This window comes from Lonchura striata, chromosome 1A, assembly GCF_050655825.1.
Source record: "Lonchura striata isolate lonStrDom1 chromosome 1A, ASM5065582v1, whole genome shotgun sequence".
NCBI lineage: Eukaryota > Metazoa > Chordata > Aves > Passeriformes > Estrildidae > Lonchura > Lonchura striata.
In genome coordinates this window covers 75,364,140-75,382,452 of record NC_140741.1, presented here as the reverse complement: position 1 = coordinate 75,382,452, position 18,313 = coordinate 75,364,140, and the positions used below count along the sequence as shown (strand labels likewise).

General features: G+C 50.7%; 1 protein-coding gene across 2 annotated transcripts; it reads left to right on the top strand.

Annotated features, from left to right (window-relative positions):
* The first annotated feature begins 53 nt into the window (after positions 1 to 53).
* KLHDC10 (kelch domain containing 10) lies at positions 54 to 18,178 on the top strand. 2 transcript variants are annotated; one of them, XM_085569472.1, is made up of 9 exons: positions 54 to 215; positions 8,617 to 8,838; positions 9,425 to 9,579; positions 10,205 to 10,353; positions 10,943 to 11,027; positions 11,602 to 11,668; positions 12,150 to 12,197; positions 13,417 to 13,601; positions 14,659 to 18,178. In XM_085569472.1, exons 1-9 carry the CDS (start codon positions 86 to 88, stop codon positions 14,866 to 14,868), a joined length of 1,251 nt encoding a protein of 416 aa, XP_085425598.1. In that variant the 5' UTR covers positions 54 to 85; the 3' UTR covers positions 14,869 to 18,178. The 2 variants fall into 2 exon arrangements, with proteins under 2 accessions (XP_085425598.1, XP_021401445.4); XM_021545770.4 differs by having other exon boundaries at positions 55 to 215; positions 13,462 to 13,601.
* Positions 18,179 to 18,313: the final 135 nt, after the last annotated feature.

Here is an 18,313-nt window from a genome sequence, read left to right as displayed (position 1 = left end):
ACAAGCCCGCAGCTGATAGGCTGCGGCCGAAGAAGCTGGGCGCTGATTGGCTGCCGGCGCGCCGTCCCTCAGGAGCGGACGGGCCATGTCGGCGGCGGCCGCGGCCCGGGACGGGCTCGGGGAGGGCGCGGGCGGCGCCGCGGGCGGCGGCGATGGCGGCGGGGGAGGGATCCTGAACCGCTTCGTGCAGCTGCCGGGCAGGCCACGGGCGGCGGGTGAGTGGCGGCCGGTAATGACCCCGACACCAAGGCCCAGGAGGGGTTCGGGACCGGGGCGGCCCCGACCCTGAGGGGGCTAAGGGCTCTGGGAGCGGAGCGTCCCCAGCTCAGTTCGGGGCACCCCCATTTCTCAGGTCCTGAGGGATTCGGGGCCGGGTCTGCGGGAGAACACCGCCGTGCCCAAGGTCCTGAGGGGTCTGAGCGAGCAGCCCCAGCCCGGAGCGTCAGGGGCTGCGACAGACCCGTTCCCGAGGCTCCAGGGCAGTGGGAATCGCCCATTGCCGCGGTTTTGGGGAGCGGGGCACCCCCGTTCCTGGGGGTCCTTGATGGGGGTCACCCCCGCCACCAGGTCCCGCTGTCACGCGTGTCCCCAAGGCCCTCAGGGGACTGGCACACTCGAGGCCCCGCGGGGACAGCTGTCCCTGGCTCTGGGACATTCCTGCGGGCAGCTGGGGTACCCCAACAGACCGGGGATAATGGGGTCACCCTGTCCCCTCACCCCGGAATGCTGTGGGGGCAGCTGGGCTGTTCCCATCCCAACGATCCCGGGCTCTGGAGCCTGGATTCAGGGATTGGGGGGGCAGTTATCCTTTTACAAACGGATTTAGGGTCACCCCCTCCTCCAGCCCGCTGTAGGGTGCCCCATCCCAGTGTTTTCCAGGTGTTGGGAGATGCTTGGATGTCCTCCATGTGGGGATAGGGGTATCCCACGGGGATCAGCTCTGTTTCACTCAGCCTGGATTAGCCTGGGCTGGCTCCACTCTGCAATCCCAGAGTATCCCAAAAAACCCTGGGGGTTTTGGGACATCCCCACCATCCTGGCAGGGGACATCCTGCCTGGGCTGTGCCATCTGCTTCATCCTGTTCCCTGGGAAAAGTGGCTCGTTCCTTCTTCCACATCTCTCCTAGCAGGGCTGAAAGGTTATCCCGTAACTTTGGGATGCCTGTCGCCCCAAATATTCCGGGGAGAGGCCGAGGTTACCCCAGGATTGGGAAGTGCTGGCAGAGCTGTGGGACACCCCATGGCCCTGTGACATTCCCAGCTGCTTTGGGAATCCCTTTTTTCCTTATCCCTGGAGCTCCTCATCACCTTGAGCTGGATGTGGCAGGATCAGGAATCCTTCCCTGCCACTCACACCCCTCAGTTCCTGTGGGACACGAAGCCCCTCGTCACCAGCAGCTGGGAAGGGCTTTGCAATCCACGCTCCCACCCCTGAAACCTGCCATATATTTTCCCTATACATTCATCTCCCACGTGCCACGCTCTGCCTCAGCCTTCCAGCCTCTTCCAGCAGCACTGGGGATTTGCTGAGTGGCTCCACACCTTCTATTTTTGGCCCAATGCTCAGCCACGTTCCCCTCCTCCCTTGGAAATGCCTTTTTTTTGCACACAGGCCCCGTTCTCTCCCCCTTGCTGCCTTTGAAGCGTTGGCTGGATTGGTTAGGAATTGCATCCTCCTCATCCTGCAGGGATTCTGTCCCTCCCTGCACCTGCCCAGCCCAGCCTTGCCTCAAAACCAGCCTAAACCAGCCCCAAAAATCCTGCATTTTTGGGCTTTTCTCCCACTTTGACACCTGTTCAGCTCCTATTTATAGAGCTCCAGCAGCAGCCCTTACATAACCATTGGGAGAGGAATTTCCCCCTCATTCCATTTCCTCCAACCAGCTTTGTTCCTGAGCTCCCAATTCTCTTCCAGAGTTCCCAGCTTTGTTTTCTCAGCTTCCAGTTGTCCTCCACACTTGTCAGGTTCCATTCCTCACCTCCTGCACAAGTTCCAGGTTTTCTTAACTTCCCAATTCTCTTAAATTTTCTTCCTAACTTTTCAGGATTCTTCTCTTACTCCCAGTCCTCTTCCAGAGTTCCCAGGTTTGTTTTCTCAGCTCCCAGTTCTCCTCCAAACTTGTCAGGTTTCATTCCTCATCTCCCAGTTCTCCTGCAGAATTTCCAGGATTTCTTAACTTCCCAATTCTCTTAAATTTTCTTCCAAACTTTTCAGGATTCCTCTCTTACTCCCAGTTCTCTTCCAGAGTTCCAAAATTTATTTTCTCAGCTCCCAGTTCTCCTCCAGAGTTTTCAGGTTTCATTCCTCACCTCCCAATTTTCCTGCAGAATTTCCAGGTTTTCTTAACTTCCCAATTCTCTAAATTCCCAATTCTCCTCTAAGTTTTCTTCCAAACTTTTCAGGTTTCTTTTCTTACTCCCAATTCTCTTCCAGAGTTTTCAGGAGTTGTTCCTCCTTTTTCCCCATGCTATTCCATGCCCTGGTGTTTGTAAGGTTTGGAAAGATGAAAAAAAAAAAAAAAGTCAAATACAGGTGGTTTGTGGTTTGTTCTTTTTTTTTTTGCCCACATTTTGCAGTGTTTTCATCTGGGATGAGGGAATTGGGACAATCTGGACACTTAAATGGATTTTTGCCTCTCCTGGCTCAGCATTCCTGTTGTTGCCTTCAGCTGTAATTTTCCCAGTCACAGAAGGGTTTGGATTTTTTTTTTTTTTTTTTGTGGAGAGGTTCAGTTTTTAATTACAAATATATCAAACCCCTTTGTGTCATGGAGAATTCCTGAATTAATGGGATAACATTCCAGGGACCTGCTGATGCTGGAGGAGTGGGCAGGCAGCCAAAGACAAAATTCCAAGTGCAGCAGCTGGGATGACATCCCAAGAGTCCAGAATCTGGGATCTGTGAGCTTTGGGAGCAGCCCCAAGGGAAGGCAAATCAGGGCCTGCATCCAGAGGGATGTTGGGAGGGAAAGGTGGGATCATCCTGCTCTTCCCAGTGCCCCTGGAATTCTGTGTCCAGTTCTGGTCTCCACAAGTCAAGAAATTCCCAAGCAGGCTGGGGAGCATCCAAAGGAGATGGTCCAAGGAAGGAAAGGGTGAAGGATTCAAGTCTCTTCTCCCTGGGATTCCCAGAGCAGCTGTGGCTGCTCCTGGATCCCTGGCAGTGTCCAAGACCTGGTTGGATGAGGCTTGGAGCAGCCTGGGATAGGGGAAGGTGTCCCTGCCCATGGAATGGGATGATCCTTGGGATTCCATTCCATGGTTCCTGTGAGAAGGGAGGGCTCAGATGGAACCTCATTGGGGTTTCCAGTCCTTAAAGGATGGAGGGTGTCCTTTCCATGGAGAGGACAAGGAGCACTGGGAAGGTTCATCCCAGTGGAAAAAAAGACATTTTTTCCAGTGAGAATTCCATCATTCCCTGGGCCAGCCTCCCCCAGGATGTGGTGGAGTCCCTGGAGGGTTTCAGGATGTGGCTGCTCAAGGTGCTGAACAACCTGGTCCCAGCTCCTTTTCCCACAGGACATTGGAGCAGATGATCTTCCAGCTCTGTGGTTTTCATTCTCCAGAATTCCTTTCTTTTTCCTTTCTGCTTCTTGGAAACAAACAACCCAAGGATCGCTCACTTTTAGTGGTGTAAAATCCTTTAAAATGTGATTGTTTCCAAAATCTTTGGGGCAAAGCCTGGGAGAACCAGACCTGTTCACACAATCCCTGGGTTGGGAGAGAGCTCCAGGAGCATCGAGATCCTGGCACCCAGTGCCACATCCAGGCTTTTCAAACACATCCAGGCCTGGTGACTCCACCACCTCCCCGGGCAGCCATCCCAGAGCTTCATCACCTTTCTGGAAAAGCTTTTTCCTGCTCTCCCACCTGAATTTCCCTGGGCACAGCTTGAGGCTGTGTGCTCTGGTTGTGTCAGGGCTGCCTGGAGCCAGAGCCCAGCCCAGCTGGGCACAGGCACCTTCCAGGAGCTGTGGGAGCGATGGGGCCAGCCCTGAGTCTCCTTTTCTCCAGGCTGAGCACCCCCAGCTCCCTCAGCCCCTCACAGGGTTCGTGCTCCCAGCCCCTCTCCAGCCTCCTTGTCTGTTCCTGACATTGATCCAAGCCCAGGAGCTCTCCCAGGATGATAATTCTGGAAACACTGCCTGGAGGTCTCAGGAATATCTGGAGATCTTTTGGCTGTCCTGCAGGTTGTGTTTGGCATCCTTGGCTGGATCTTCTGGCTTCTCCCATTTTCCCTCATCCCCTCAGAGCCGTTGTTCAGGGGCCCAGCTACAGCTGGGAATTTTTCCTCTTGGGAACTTTTCCTCTTGGGAACTTTTCCTTTTGGGAATTTCTCAGGTGTGGGCAGCCTGCCGAGGAAGGAAAGTGTGGGATCTGCAGAGGCTGAACACAGCTGGATGAACAAATAGGTTTTAAACCTCACTCTCAGCAATGCATTCCCAATCCTGCTTATCCAAACATTCCTGAGGGACTCCAATTACATGAATTCCAAACTTATTTTGTCCTGCTGTTGTGGAAAAGATGAAACTTTGAAGATGGGAGTCAAAGTCAATATTGACTTGTTTTCTTCTGGGTTCAGCCCTTGACCTAAATGTCCTTCAGGATTCCTGCAGAGATTAGAAATGGAAAGGGAGAGATTGAATCCTGCTGTTGTGGATGTTGAAAAACCAGGCAGGAGGGAAAATAATCACAAAACCATTTTTAGAAAGCTTTATAAACAGAAAAGGACACGTGCCCAGCCTTGAGATATCCACCATGGATGTGGCACTTGGAAAAGAGGAGGATCCAAAGCCACGTTGGGTTTTTTGGTTTTACACCCTGTAGTTATTCTGTTTGTATTTCCAAAAATAGGGCTTGAAGTAGAAATTCTGCTGCTGATGCTGATAATGTGGTGGTGTAACACACCCCTCGTGGGATGGCCTTGCACTGGGCTTTGTGGGATTGAAACCATGGATTGTTTGGGACACCCTGATAACAGGACAGGCTTTTCACTGTGCTGTTCCGTTTCCTGTTATCCTGGCAGGAAGAACTTTGAGGTACTCAAAGTGCTGCAGATAACCCTGGGGTGGATACTGGGATTAAATTAGTTTGGGAAAAAAGGGACAGATAAAGGAGTGTACAACTGTGGGATGGTTTGGGTGAAAAGGGATCTCAGAGCTCATCCAGTGCCACCCCTGCCGTGACAGGGACACCTCCCACTGTCCCAGGTGGCTCCAACCCCATCCAGCCTGGCCTTGGGCACTACCAGGGATCCAGGGGCAGCCCCAGCTGCTCTGAGAATCTTGCCCAGTGCTCCACCATTCTCAAAGTAGAAGTTTTCCCTCATATCCAGCTGGAATTTCCTGTGTTTCAGTTTGTGCCCGTTGTCCCCTCTCCTGTCACTGAGCAGTTCTGCCCCATTCCTCTCCACACTCATCTTTGAGATACAAATGGAATTGTTTAGGTTTTATGACAGTCATAAGGAAAAGGATGGCTTCAGAAAGCTCAAAACAACTTCACATTCGTGGAATCCTGGAATCTTTTTAGTTGGAAAAGGTCTCTCAGATCACTGAGTCCAACCATTCCCAGCACTGCCGTTGCCACCCACGTCCCCAAGTGCCACATCCACAGGGCTTTGAAATCCCTCCAGGGATGGGGACTCCACCCCTGCCCTGGGCAGCTGTGCCAGGGCTGGACAACCCTTTCCATGAAGGAATTCCCCAAAATCCACCCTGAGGATCTCCTGGCCCAGCCTGAGGCCATTCCCTCTGCTCCTGTCCCTGTTCCCTGGAGCACAGCCCGACCCCCCGGCTGTCCCCTCCTGGCAGGGACTTGTGCAGAGCCACAAGGTCCCCCTGAGCCTCCTTGGCTCCAGTGTCACATCTGGAAACTCCTTCTTGGTTCATCCCCTGTCCTAATTCCAGCTCCTGCAGGAGGAGAGTTCAGTTAGGAGCAGCTTGGAGTTGTCAGTGCAGCAGCTCCCTCAGAACTCCTGGGTGAATCACTGGTTCAAGGGGAATTTAGCAGGGTGTTGGCAGGTCAGTGCCCAGCCAGCTGCTTTCTGTTGGATGGCTCAGCCCTTAATTAAGATTTTACTTAATTATGTCCCTGTCATGATCTTTCAGCCTGCAATCAGTGAATCCATTGGTTTGGAAAAGCCGTCCCAACCCATCCAGTCCAAGCTGTGCCCAATGCCCACCTTGTCCCCAGCCCAGAGCCCTGAGTGCCACATCCAGGGATTCCTTGGGCACCTCCAGGTGAGAATGGGGACTTCAAACCTCCCTGAGCATCCCCTTCCAATGTTCAACAAACTTTTCCTTGGGAAATTCCTCCTGACGTCCAACCTGAGCCTCCCCTGGCACAGCTTGAGGCCGTTTCCTCTCATCCTGTTGTTAAATTTCATTCTGATTGTGGAACTTACTCCCCAAAAATTTCAATGTTCCCCTTTTTGCCCTCAGGACTAAGGGAAAAGAGCCTCCTTGTAAATGCACCATCCTTCCTTCTTGCTTCTCTTCTCAAACTGGGAAAACAGCTGCTTCCCAGATCATATCCATCATCCATCCATCCATCCATTTTAAAGCCATTTTCCATAACTTTATGATCTCTTCCCCACAGACCTGATAAATCCTGCTGCTTTCCATGTCCAGCATCAAGGAATTCACAGCAGGACCTGGTGAATTCCAGCTTTCCACACAACAGGGCCTTGCTGTGCCTCCCTGAGCTTTGGGTCTTTTGGGGTTCAGCTCTGGGAAATGGGCTTTGCTCACAATAAAGTTCAGCAAATCCCAGGATTTTCCCATCTAAAAGTTACACACCTGTGGAATGGGCAGCAAAACCAGCTGCAAACCCCTCCTGAATTCCAGCAGGAGCTGTGAATCATCCAGTGAGTCCTAATTAAATGGAAGAGTGCAGCTCTTTATTGGAGCCATGGAATTTGGCTGCTGAAGGAACTCTTTGGAATTAACCCTTGAACAGATCCAGCTTTTACAGCTCCTCTCCTTAAAAAGACACAACTGGAGGAATCTTCTCTGAAGACAGGGATGAGGAAGAGTTGGAAAGGCCCTTAAAAATCATCCAGTGCCACCCCCTGCCATGGGCAGGGACACCTCCCACTGTCCCAGGTTGCTCCAAGCCTGGCCTTTGACCCTTCCAGGGATGTCTGATCCCTTCCTGTTGAAAACTGGGATTTCTGGCAAAATAGGTGCCTTCCGTATTTAATTTTGGGAGGTGGATGGCAGTGAAGGCCTCCTAGGTGATGTGTTTTAATTTATTTTCTTGGAATTACTCCTCTTACCTTGAGTTTATTTGCTTTATATAAAACCCAGCCTTATTCTCCTCTTTTCCCTCTGGAAAATTCTCATGGCAAGTGTTAGAACTAGAGGGAAATAAAATCTATATTTAATATAATAATCTGAACTCCTAATTCCATAACACCTTTTAAATTAGGATGTGGAATATCTCCTTCTCCTGTGCCCCAACATCCATGTCCCACTACAGATTTTTCCCTTAATTCCTTAACTTTCTTCCCCTTTGTTTTCAGCCAGTGCTTATTAGTTTTCTAAGTGGGAATTGCTGTGAGGCACAATTATTCCTGGAAACACCCCAAATCTGTCAAAACTTTGTCTGAACCCTGGAGAGCAGCTTAATTTTGGACCAGAGTTGAACATGATTAAGCAAAGCTGCTCGTGCTCAGCTCAAGTTCATTATTTGGTCTGGACAAATAATTTATTTCGCTTTTCCTGCAGGAAAAATGCTTCATGCCTCTTTTTTTGCAGTGTCACATTCACTGCTGGGAATTACAACAGAAGAAAACATGCTGAGTCCTAATTAGATGCTTTCCTGGCTCCTTTTCCATCCTAAAATCCATAAAAAGTCTGTGGGAGCAGGTGGGAGGTGAAGGTCACTGATTTGTTTGGGTTTGTTTTGGTCACTTGTCAGCCAAGACCTCGATTTCTGTTGTCCAAGTATACTCCTGGTTAGTTTTTCCTTGGCTGAATCCATCTTTTTATCTATTCCAGTTGAGAGCTGAGCTGGAATTGTCCTCCCTGCTTTTATTTCCATTGAGTTTTAAGTGTGGGCAGGCAGAGGGATTCCTTTTGGGAATGGCTGCAGGATCCCACCTGGATTCCCTGCTCCTGCTCAGTGCAAACTCCTTTATTCAGGAGCAGATTTTCCCTGTTCTGTCAGACAGGATTTAGTTTATATAAAAAAACTAAATACAGTTTAGTGACTAAGTCATCTTGAGATCCAAGGAACAAAGAGGGAAGTCACAGAGAGGTTTTGTAGGAGGGGAGGCAAATCCTTAATTTTTTTTCTCTGTTGGGCAGCTTTAAATAAAAACCTTTGGAGTTGTTTCTAAGCTAAATGTGCCAAACAGAGTGAAAGAAGAGGGATTTTATGAAGTGCCTCAGAAAGGGCTGTCGTGGAAGGATTGCCACATGGTGCAGAGGTGGAGTGGCCAGGAATGAGGTGGTGGCACACAGACTGTCCCTTTTCCAGCTCATCCTTACCAAGCCACTTCCTCCTGCTGCAGAGGCGCTTCCCTATGGATTCCATCCCTGTGTGGGTGCACTCCTGACCTGGGGGCACACCCCCTGAGCTCTTGTGGAGCTGATTTTCCTCCTCCTCCTGCAGGCCACAGGTGCCCCCCGGCCAGGAGCGGCCATCGCTGCGTGGCCGACAGCTCCAACCTCTACGTCTTCGGGGGCTACAATCCCGACTACGATGAGTCTGGGGGGCCAGAGAACGAGGACTACCCCCTCTTCAGGGAGCTCTGGAGGTACAACTTTGCCACAGACACCTGGCACCAGATGGGCACCGAAGGCTACATGCCCAGGGAGCTGGCCTCCATGTCACGTACGTGTGGAAATCCAGCTTCTTGTCTGCCTGCTCCTGGAGCTATTCTAATCCAGACAAGAAGTGGAAATCTGGATGCTGGGGTTGGGTTGGGTTTGGGATTTTTGTTTCCCATTTGATCAGTTGAGGTGGAGGGATAGAAAAAAAAATGGGAAAGCAAGAGGTGTTTTCCAGGTGTTTACCTTCAGCAGGAAGGTGCCTCATGCAGACATCTCAAAAGCAACCAAAAATAGCTGTCTTTGTTCACTTCTCAAAGCAGACCTTTGGTTACCATGGTTTTAGTTGGGATTATTCCTCCTTTAGAGCCATCAGTGCACGGGGTGGATTGTAGGGAATTTGAACAGCACTGAGCACTGCTGTCTCCAGAGAGACAGAGACAGCATGGAAACATGGAATGGTTTGGGTTGGAAGGGAGTCTAAAGATGATCCAATTCCATGCCATGGACAGGGACACCTTCCCTAGAGCAGATTGCTTCAAGCCTAGTCCAACCCAGTTTGGAACAGCCTGGAAAAATTCTGTTCTGCTGATCTTACAGCAATGAGCATCCCTGTTTTTCCTCTCTCTCTCTCTCTCTCTCTCTCCCAGTTGTTTTACATGGCAACAACCTCCTGGTTTTTGGGGGCACTGGGATCCCCTTTGGAGAGAGCAACGGGAACGACGTCCACGTGTGCAACGTCAAGTACAAGAGATGGGCTCTGCTCAGCTGCCGTGGCAAGAAACCCAACCGCATCTACGGCCAGGTAGGGAGCACCGGGAGCCCCGAGTGCCCCACGAGGGCTCCCGGCACCCAAACCCCCCTCTGCACCTCACCTGAGTCCTCCCCTCTGGGTAAAAGCAGGAGGAAAAGCAGGTGTCCTTCGTAAAGAAGTAAAGCAGCCTCAGTTCTTGGAGACTTCAAAGGAAAGGAGGTTTTCTGCTAGGTAGAAAGGGCAGAATTTGTTCACTAAATGCCTGGTGCAGCTGAATGAAAAAAAATCAGATTTAAGGAGTGGTTGGTAGGCAAAAACCTTCAAAACCCAAAATTCTAAATGAAAACTAAAACGTGATTTAAGGAATGGTTGGTAGACAAAAACCTTCAAAACCCAAAATTCTAAATGCAAATGAGAAGGTGATTTAAGGAGTGGTTTGTAGTCAAAACCTTCAAAACCCAAAACTCTAAATGCAAGTTCCTAGGGTTCCCTTATATTGAATGACACCTTTGAAGACTTTCCCTGAAGTGGATGAACGAGGTGGAGAAGGAAATGAATTCACACTCACCGCAGGACTGACCCTTCCTGCTGGTGCACACCTGCTTTGGAGGAGCAGGAATTGCCTCTTCTCCAGCCCCAGGTGTCCCACGTCCTCTCTGACTGCTTTCTCTGCCAGGCCATGGCCATCATCAACGGGTGTCTCTATGTCTTTGGAGGAACAACCGGGTACATTTACAGCACTGATCTCCACAAGCTGGACCTCAACACCCGGGAATGGATCCAGCTGAAGCCAAACAACATGTCCTGTGACATGCCAGAGGAGAGGTGAGCACCTGGGCAGCCCCAGGGAGCTTTTTTTGGGAGGCAGGGAATGGTAAGCTTCAGGATGCCTTGCTCTGGTTGGCATTTCCAGCCTTCCTTTGTCTGGGAGTCGTTGTGGAATTGGGAGGAAGGATTTTGGTTGCTCTCATCTGTGAGCTGAGAACAGGGAATTGGGAATGGAAGAATCCCAGAATAGTTTGGGTTCATAGGAATCTTAAAATCAATCTGATTCCACCCCACTACCATGGGCAGGGATACCTTTCACTATCCCAGGTCACTCCAAGCCCTGTCCAGCCTGGCCTTGGACACTTCCCTTAGAGGGGGACTGGAGTATTAATGGCTGTCCTGGTATTCACTAATCCTTGCGCTTAATTATTTAATAATCACTCTGCAATCAGAAAATGCCTTTCAGATTTCTGGGGTGCTGCTTGGAGGGCTCAGGAAAACTTCCACATCTCCTGAATATGCTCCCAGCCTGAGGGACTGACACAGCAGAGCCAGGCTTGGGAGTTTCTGCTCAAATCCCTGGAAGTTGATGGTGATTTCCAGAAGGTTTTTTGTTGTTGCTAATTGTGCTGCTTTGCACCTTCAGGTACAGACATGAAATTGCTCACGATGGTCAACGGATTTATATCCTGGGAGGTGGAACTTCCTGGACAGCTTATTCCTTGGATAAGGTGAGGCATTTGGAACCCTGCACAGGAGACTTTCCACACTGAGGAATTACCAGCACAACTTCATCACTTTGCCTGGAGAGCCTGGTAAAAAAAAAAAAAAATATAATTGGGAGCAGATTGTTCTCCTATTTCTGTAAAACCTGGATCTGCCACAGAATGTCCTGGTGATGAATCTGTGGTCACTTTAAATAGTGCTTTGCTTCCAAAAAAGTGGAGTGTGCAGCACTTTCTGTGACATTTTATCTCTGCATTGTCCCATTTTTCTCCCTACGTGCAGCAGGAGAAAGGTATTTCTAAATCTTCTGAGAGCTCGAGGGTGCAGATTTTAATTGGTCCAGCTCTTTTAAAAAGCAATATTCTTTTTTTTTTCAGCTGTAGGGCTGAAATAGCAAAGCTGGGATGGAGCTTGGAAGGTGATTTTAGACCTGCTTAGTCACTGGCTGGGATCAACTATTTTTGGGTTTACACTTAATGAAAAAAAGGGATTTATTTACAGTGGATCAGAGCCTGTGGCTGCATCATCCTGGTGCTGGCAGAGCCAGGAGGATCTCATGGCTCCTCTTTTTTCCTCCAGATCCATGCCTACAACCTGGAAACCAACACCTGGGAGGAGATCACCACAAAGCCTCACGAGAAAGTCGGTGAGTTTGGAATTTCCTCTCTTTCCCTGTAAGCCAGAGTGGCCAAGGTGCTTGAAGGTGCAGTTTTCTTGTTCAATATGTGACTTATTCTGGATTTGATTTCCTGTTTGTGCTGCAGCACTGAGCATTAACCCATCCAAGGAATTTGGCAGTCTGGCTTCTCTCTCTCCCTGCTTGGAGGAAAGGTGGCAGTGCCTTGATCTGCTCCCTTTGAGGCCCTGGGCTTTCCCTGGAATCTCACAGCTGCTTTTCACTAAGCCAGATTTGAGACTCTGGGGAACAAAATTCCAGCATTTTTCTTCCTTCTCTGGAGAGGAATTAGGACTCAAACCTCAAACAGCTGCCTAAAATTACACCTTTTATACCTGGGATAGCAGAACTTCTAAAACTCCATCATTAAATGCTGAGACAAAATCACTACTTGCACTAGCACATTAAAGCAATTATTGCTGTTATATATTTTAAAATTTATTCTCCTCAGGCTTCCCAGCAGCCAGAAGATGCCACAGCTGTGTCCAGATAAAAAATGGTAAGATTTACCTCTGGAAAATTGGTGTCTCTTGTACAACCAAACAGGGGAGAGTTGGAGAGAGCTGCAGGGAACACGTGGCTTTTCTGGAAGAGGATTTTTTCCTCACTCACAGGCCTTAAGCTCCCCAGTTGGCACCATTCCTTCTTCTGCACTGAAAAAACCAGTTACAATCTTGATCCCTCTTTTCCAAACCCTTCAGGTCAGTGGCTGAATGCTCTCTGTTGAAGGGTGGAGGGAAATGCTGGATTATATTTCCTAGGAGTGTTAATTGTGCCAATAAAAGTAAGGCAGGAGCTGGGAGATGTTTCCAGCCCACCAGCAGGATTTGGCAGCCCCTGAACTGAGAACTTGGGCAAAGCTGGAGCAAGGCAGAACTGGGAGCTGGGACTGTTCCCTGTGGGCTTAAAATCCCTGGAATCTGATCAAGCCCAGGTGCCTGAGAACCCAGCTTGGCTGTGGAAAGAGGGAATGCTCTCCTGCTTGCAACCTGGTGGGGTTGGGATCATGGGCAGGCTGGGAAGGGTCAGAAATCCACCCTGACCCTCAGTGTGGGCAGCAGGGGAGGGGAGGGATCCTGCCCCTGGGCCCAGGTGAGACCCCACCTGCAGAGCTGCCCCAGCCCTGGGGACACAGCAGCAGCACCTGGAGCTGTGGAGAGAGCCCAGAGGGATCCATGGAGCTGCTGCAGGGCTGGAGCCCCTCTGCTCTGGAGCCAGGCTGGGAGAGCTGGGAATGTTCCCCTGGAGAAGGGAAGGATCCAGGGAGAGCTTCCAGCACATTCCAGGGGCTCCAGGAGAGCTGCAGAGGGACTGGGGACAAGGATGGAAGAACAGGACACAGGGAATGGCTCCCACTGCCAGAGGGCAGCCAGGGATGGGATCTTGGGAATGAGGAATTCCTGGCTGGGCTGGGATTGCCAGAGCAGCTGGGGCTGCCCCTGGGTCCCTGGAATGTCCCAGGAAAGGCTGGATAGGGGGGCTGGAGCAGCCTGGGACAGTGGGAGGTGTCCCTGCCCATGGGTTGGAACTGGATGGGCTTTGAGGTCCCTTCCCACCCAAACCATTCTGGAAATCTTCAAGTGGCCTCTGCTTTGTGGTGGGCCTGATTTGGAAGATCCTAAGAACCTTTGTTGAGGTAAAGCAGTCACTGATCCCAAACTTGTGTGGGGAAGGTGATCCCTGACCTCTGTCCCAGCGTGTCCCGTGGTTCCTGGCAGGGGCATGGCTGGGCCTGGCAGCTCCCCACACCTCCTCTCTTGCAGACGTGTTCGTGTGTGGAGGCTACAACGGAGAGGTGATTCTGGGAGACGTTTGGAAGCTGAACCTCCAAACTTTCCAGTGGGTCAAGCTCCCAGCTGCCATGCCAGAGCCTGTGTACTTCCACTGTGCTGCTGTCACCCCAGTAAGTGACTCCTTTTGTTCCTCTGGAGCTGGGCTCCTTCCTCCAAGCACTCTTACCTCGGATTGGGCTGCAAATAGAGCTGATGTTCCCAAGGAAGTGACCTCCGCCGGCTGCAGCAGCTTTTGGGAGGCTCTTCTTCCTGCTGCTGTTTGAAGAGTGGAGCCACACTGTGGATTTTGTTTTCTGAAAGAAATTATGCAGAATTTGAGCTTTTAAAATCCGCATGGGAGCAGCAATTTCTGCTTGTAAAAGGGAAAAACAACAAAAAAAGCACAAATACTCCCTGAGAAAAGTGATTTTAGCCTACTGAGAACAGCCCGAGGTGGAAGATTGGGTAAGGCTGTTTCCAGCCAGTTTGGAAACCACTAAGGAATGTTGGTATTGCCAGAGCTTTTGGCCATAAGTAGAAGGCAGGAGACCTGGGATTGGTAATTAACAGGCAGCAAGAAATGCCTTTGGCTGTGCCTTCACCTTCTCATCTCCTTAGGGCAGAGATCGCATTCCTCGGTGTCACTTCATTTGGGGAATGTTATAAATGCAGCTTTTCCTGGGAAGCCTGATAAAGGTGTTTCCCAGGCAGCTCAGTGACTGCCTGGACAGCTGAATGCCATTTCTTTGCCAGCCTGTGTGGGAAAAAAACCCACTCAGCAGCTGAATTTTTCCCATCTCTCTGTGTTCCTGTCATCCCTGGAGCAGGATTGTGCTGAGCCAAGGGAATGCAGGATGTCTGAGGTGGGTGTAGTTTAAAAATACATTCTTTTTAGCTGAAACATGAGTATGGCTCTGTACTACTTTATTAACAGTTTGCCACACTCCTAAAATGGATTTCTTGAGATAGAAATCACTTAAAACTCAGAGCAAAGCACTCTGAGGTGGTGGATACGTGGCTTAGGATGAGACATGGCCCTTCCAGCAGCGATTCCTCCCTTGAGTGAGAGGATTCCCGAGTGAGGGGCTGAGGCAGTGCCACCTCTGCTGAAGGGTGTGAGGTGGGAGTGGGGACAGCCCAATCCTGCTTTTCCTGGCTCTGTAACTCCTGTCCCCTTTCCCCACCCAGGCTGGCTGCATGTATGTCCACGGAGGGGTGGTCAACATCCACCAAAACAAACGGACTGGCTCCCTGTTCAAAATGTGGCTGGTGGTGCCCGGCCTGCTGGAACTGTGCTGGGAGAAGCTCCTGGAATCTTTCCCTCACCTAGCAACCCTCTCCAGATCCCAGCTTTTGCACCTTGGACTGACGCAGGGACTTGTTGAGCGACTAAAATGAGAATATCTCCCACTTCTGTCCAAGACTCACCACGTTGAAGAATTCCCCCTCCCATCCCCTATTTATGGATTCCATGGATGGTCTTGCTAAGAACATGGAGAAACCTGCTCAAGGCCTTACTCAGCAAATACATCAATGCCTTTCCAGACATTGTTACTTTTAGTCATGGAAAAAAAAAAAAAAATCCCCTTTTTATTTATGGAGCTCTAAGTTACACCGTTAATCCGAAAGTATTTTCTGAGACTGAGCAGCCAACCAGCAACCTGTCATCAGCACACGCTTGCAAATTAATTGGGGAGCTTAACGAGTTACTGAATGTCCGAGCCCGTGCTTACACGTGGCACCTTCACCTCGATATTCCCACCACCGTATCCGACGAGGGACATTTGATGCAGAACAACCACCAAGCTCTTCTTTTGCTTTGGATAACCCATCCCTCCCAGCCAGCTGAGCTCCCCCTCTGCACACCCACCCCATTCCTTCAGCCCTGCATGTGTTCCATGGGCATGTTCCCACCCTGAGCTTCCGGAGACGGCTGGAACGTCGCCGGGGCGGCGAGCGAAGCTTGGCCTGCGCAGCTTCCCTGGTGCAGTGTCTGTGTCCTCCCCTTTCCACGCTGAAAGGTTTGCTTGGAAGACTGGGAAAAAGTTGCCACTTAAGGGACTACTGTGTAGTTTACTGGGGGTGGGGAGGAAAGCGGTTTTCCTGAGGCTTTTTTAACCTTTTTGGCTCACTTTGCACCCAGAACGAGCTACGGCAAAAACTCACCCTGTAGATTTCAGAGCTCTTTGAACTGGCTCAACCAAGTCCTGGTTCTCAGCATCTCCCAGCTTTTGGTTTTCCTTCCTCCCACACGTCCCAAATTGGCCTTTTTCTTCTTGTTTCACATTCCCCTGAGGGTGGGAGATGTGATTTAAAGCCGGTTTGGGGAGTGGCTTTGTAGATAGCTCAGCCCAGGAAATACAGCATCCAAAAAAGGGGAGAGGGAACACCTGTCCCTCTTCCTGGGAACAGGGATTGTCTGTGCACAGGAAGGGATGGCTCTGGTCCTCTTGTGCTCTCTACACTGCATTTGTTTAAGTGGCCACTGAACTCTGAACAGCTCCAGGCATGAGGTTTGTGCAAAATCCTTTTCAGTTGGAGCCCATTTTTAAGTGCCTTTTGTTTTTAAAATCAGCTTTTCCCAATGCTTTCTTCTTCATCAGAGGCAGAGGTTACACTCTGGGGTTTTAGTTTCGTTTTAAGAGATTGCATTTATGTTTAAATAAACCATAGCATTGTCTTCATGTTATTAATCCAAAGGTGCTGCCTGCTGGATTCACTGCCCCCCACGTAGGGAGTTCACCCCTTGTCTCAAAATTAAACTTCCCCTGGTCTTGAGAATAGATTTTCCTCTTTCTCCAGCTTCAGTTGCTGCTTTTTTTCCCCTCCAAGGCTCAGAAGACAAAGTCAACCTCAGTGCTGAGGCTTTCTCAGGTGCTTGGACCACAGGAAGTGGTGGGAGCTGCTTGGAGCTGTGCTGTCTCCATCCCCTACCTTGCACCTTCACAGGAATTGTGCATTTCAACCCCTTCCCAGCCTCCCTGGCTGCCGAATCCAGACCCTGCTGGCAGCTGTGGGCTGGGAAAGGGTTCCCTGCAGGAACATTCCTCCAGCTCCTTCTTCCATGCCAAACACTGAGGCTGAATATCCACACTTCCATCTTTGCCTTGTGGACCTTTGTCCTGGAGCAGCCTGGTCATGCCTGTGCTGGTTTTTCTCTCATCTGCTTTAGAGAGCATCTCCCCTCATCCCCAAGGTGACATTGGAGCCATCAAAGTCTGGATCTCTGAGCAAGCACATTCCTTAGGTTCTTAGATTTTCCTTACTCTGGAAATCTCTGGAGCTTTCTCTGAGGTTGTCACAAAGCCTCTCTCGATGATTTTGGAGCAGTCTTGGGACTCTGGAGAGGTCTCAGCTGGCTGGAAGCCGGTCCCAGTTTTCAGGGGACAACCCTGGAAACCACAGAGCTGTCAGTCTCACTTCAGTGCCTGGTAAAACCCTGGAGAAGATTCTTCTGGGAAGTACTGAAAATCCTCTGGTGGACAGCACAGAACGGGTCACAGCCAGCACGGCTTCAGGAGAGGGAGGTCCTGCCTGGCCACCCCGATTTCCTGCTACAACAGCACAACCCACCTGGATGATCCAGGAAAGCCAGGAGATGGAATCTGCAGACTTCAGCAAAGCATATCCAGGACAGTCTGGGGAAGGACCTGGGGGTCCTGGGTGATGGGACAGCAGTGCCTTGGGGCCAGGAGGGACACCTCTGTCCTGGGGACATCAGGGACAGCAGCAAGGGAGGGATTGTCCTGCTCTGAACAGGCTCCCCAGGGAATGGGCACAGCCCAGGAGCATTTGGACAATCCTCTCAGGGCCAGGGGGGATTTTTGGGGCATGCTGGGCAGTGCCAGGAGCTGAACTTGATCCCTGTGGATCCCTCCACTCCCAGCAGCTGGGAAAGCATCACCTGAAAGGTTCAAGGACTTCACTTTTGCTGGTAAAAGCTACACAAGCATCACCCACTGATGGATTTTCCAGGGGGTCTTTCCCATTCCATAACCTCCATTGGCTGCTGCATGAGGAACACAAGATCTTTAGAGGCTGCTCTTCCTAAAAAAAAAATGCCTTGGTTTAAGCACTGAGCTCACAGCTCCTGCTGAATGGGGCTTCAATTCCTGTGGGTAAAAGCTTTAATTAAAATTCCGAGAGGGAGAGGGAAAGGATCCAGCATCTGCAGCAAGGGATGGAGAAGAGCATGCACAGTGCTGCCTGGGACGAGGACAGGATATAAGAGACAGGGAGAGCCAGCTCAGGACAGGATTCCTGAGCAGCCCTCACCTCAGGAGTGATGGTTTGTTTCATCTCAAGAAGATGATGGCACTGAGCAGGTGCTCCTACAGCTTCTGCCCCCCTCCCACCCCCTTTCCATGTCCTGCCATCAAAAACTCCAGCTACTCACCCGGGAATGCTCCCAAATGTCCCAGACTAAGGACAGCAGGATTGGCCCTGCTGATGCCTCCCTAGGAAAACAAAAAGGCTTAATGAAGCAGCTTCATTAATCACTAACGAGCTGCTGCTCTCCCTGCAAAGGAGGGCAGTCCCAGGCTGCTTCCTGCCTCACTCACTCAGGGCTGGCCATATTCCTGCCTTTGATGGAACAGGAGAGGGGGAAGAGGCACCAGAGCCTCCTTGCCTGTGTTAATGGGTCAGTCAGCGTTTTGCTTTGGGATTGTTTTTGTTTTTAAAGATAATAAATCAATCCAAGCCCCAACTTTGTCCTCTCACCACATCCACCAGCATTTCCCTGCATGGAGGGAGATGTCCCCAGCCTGTCACACCCTATGGACAACCCCAGGAGCATCCCTGAACCTTCTCAGGAGTCTGGTAGACCTCAAAGCCAGGTGGA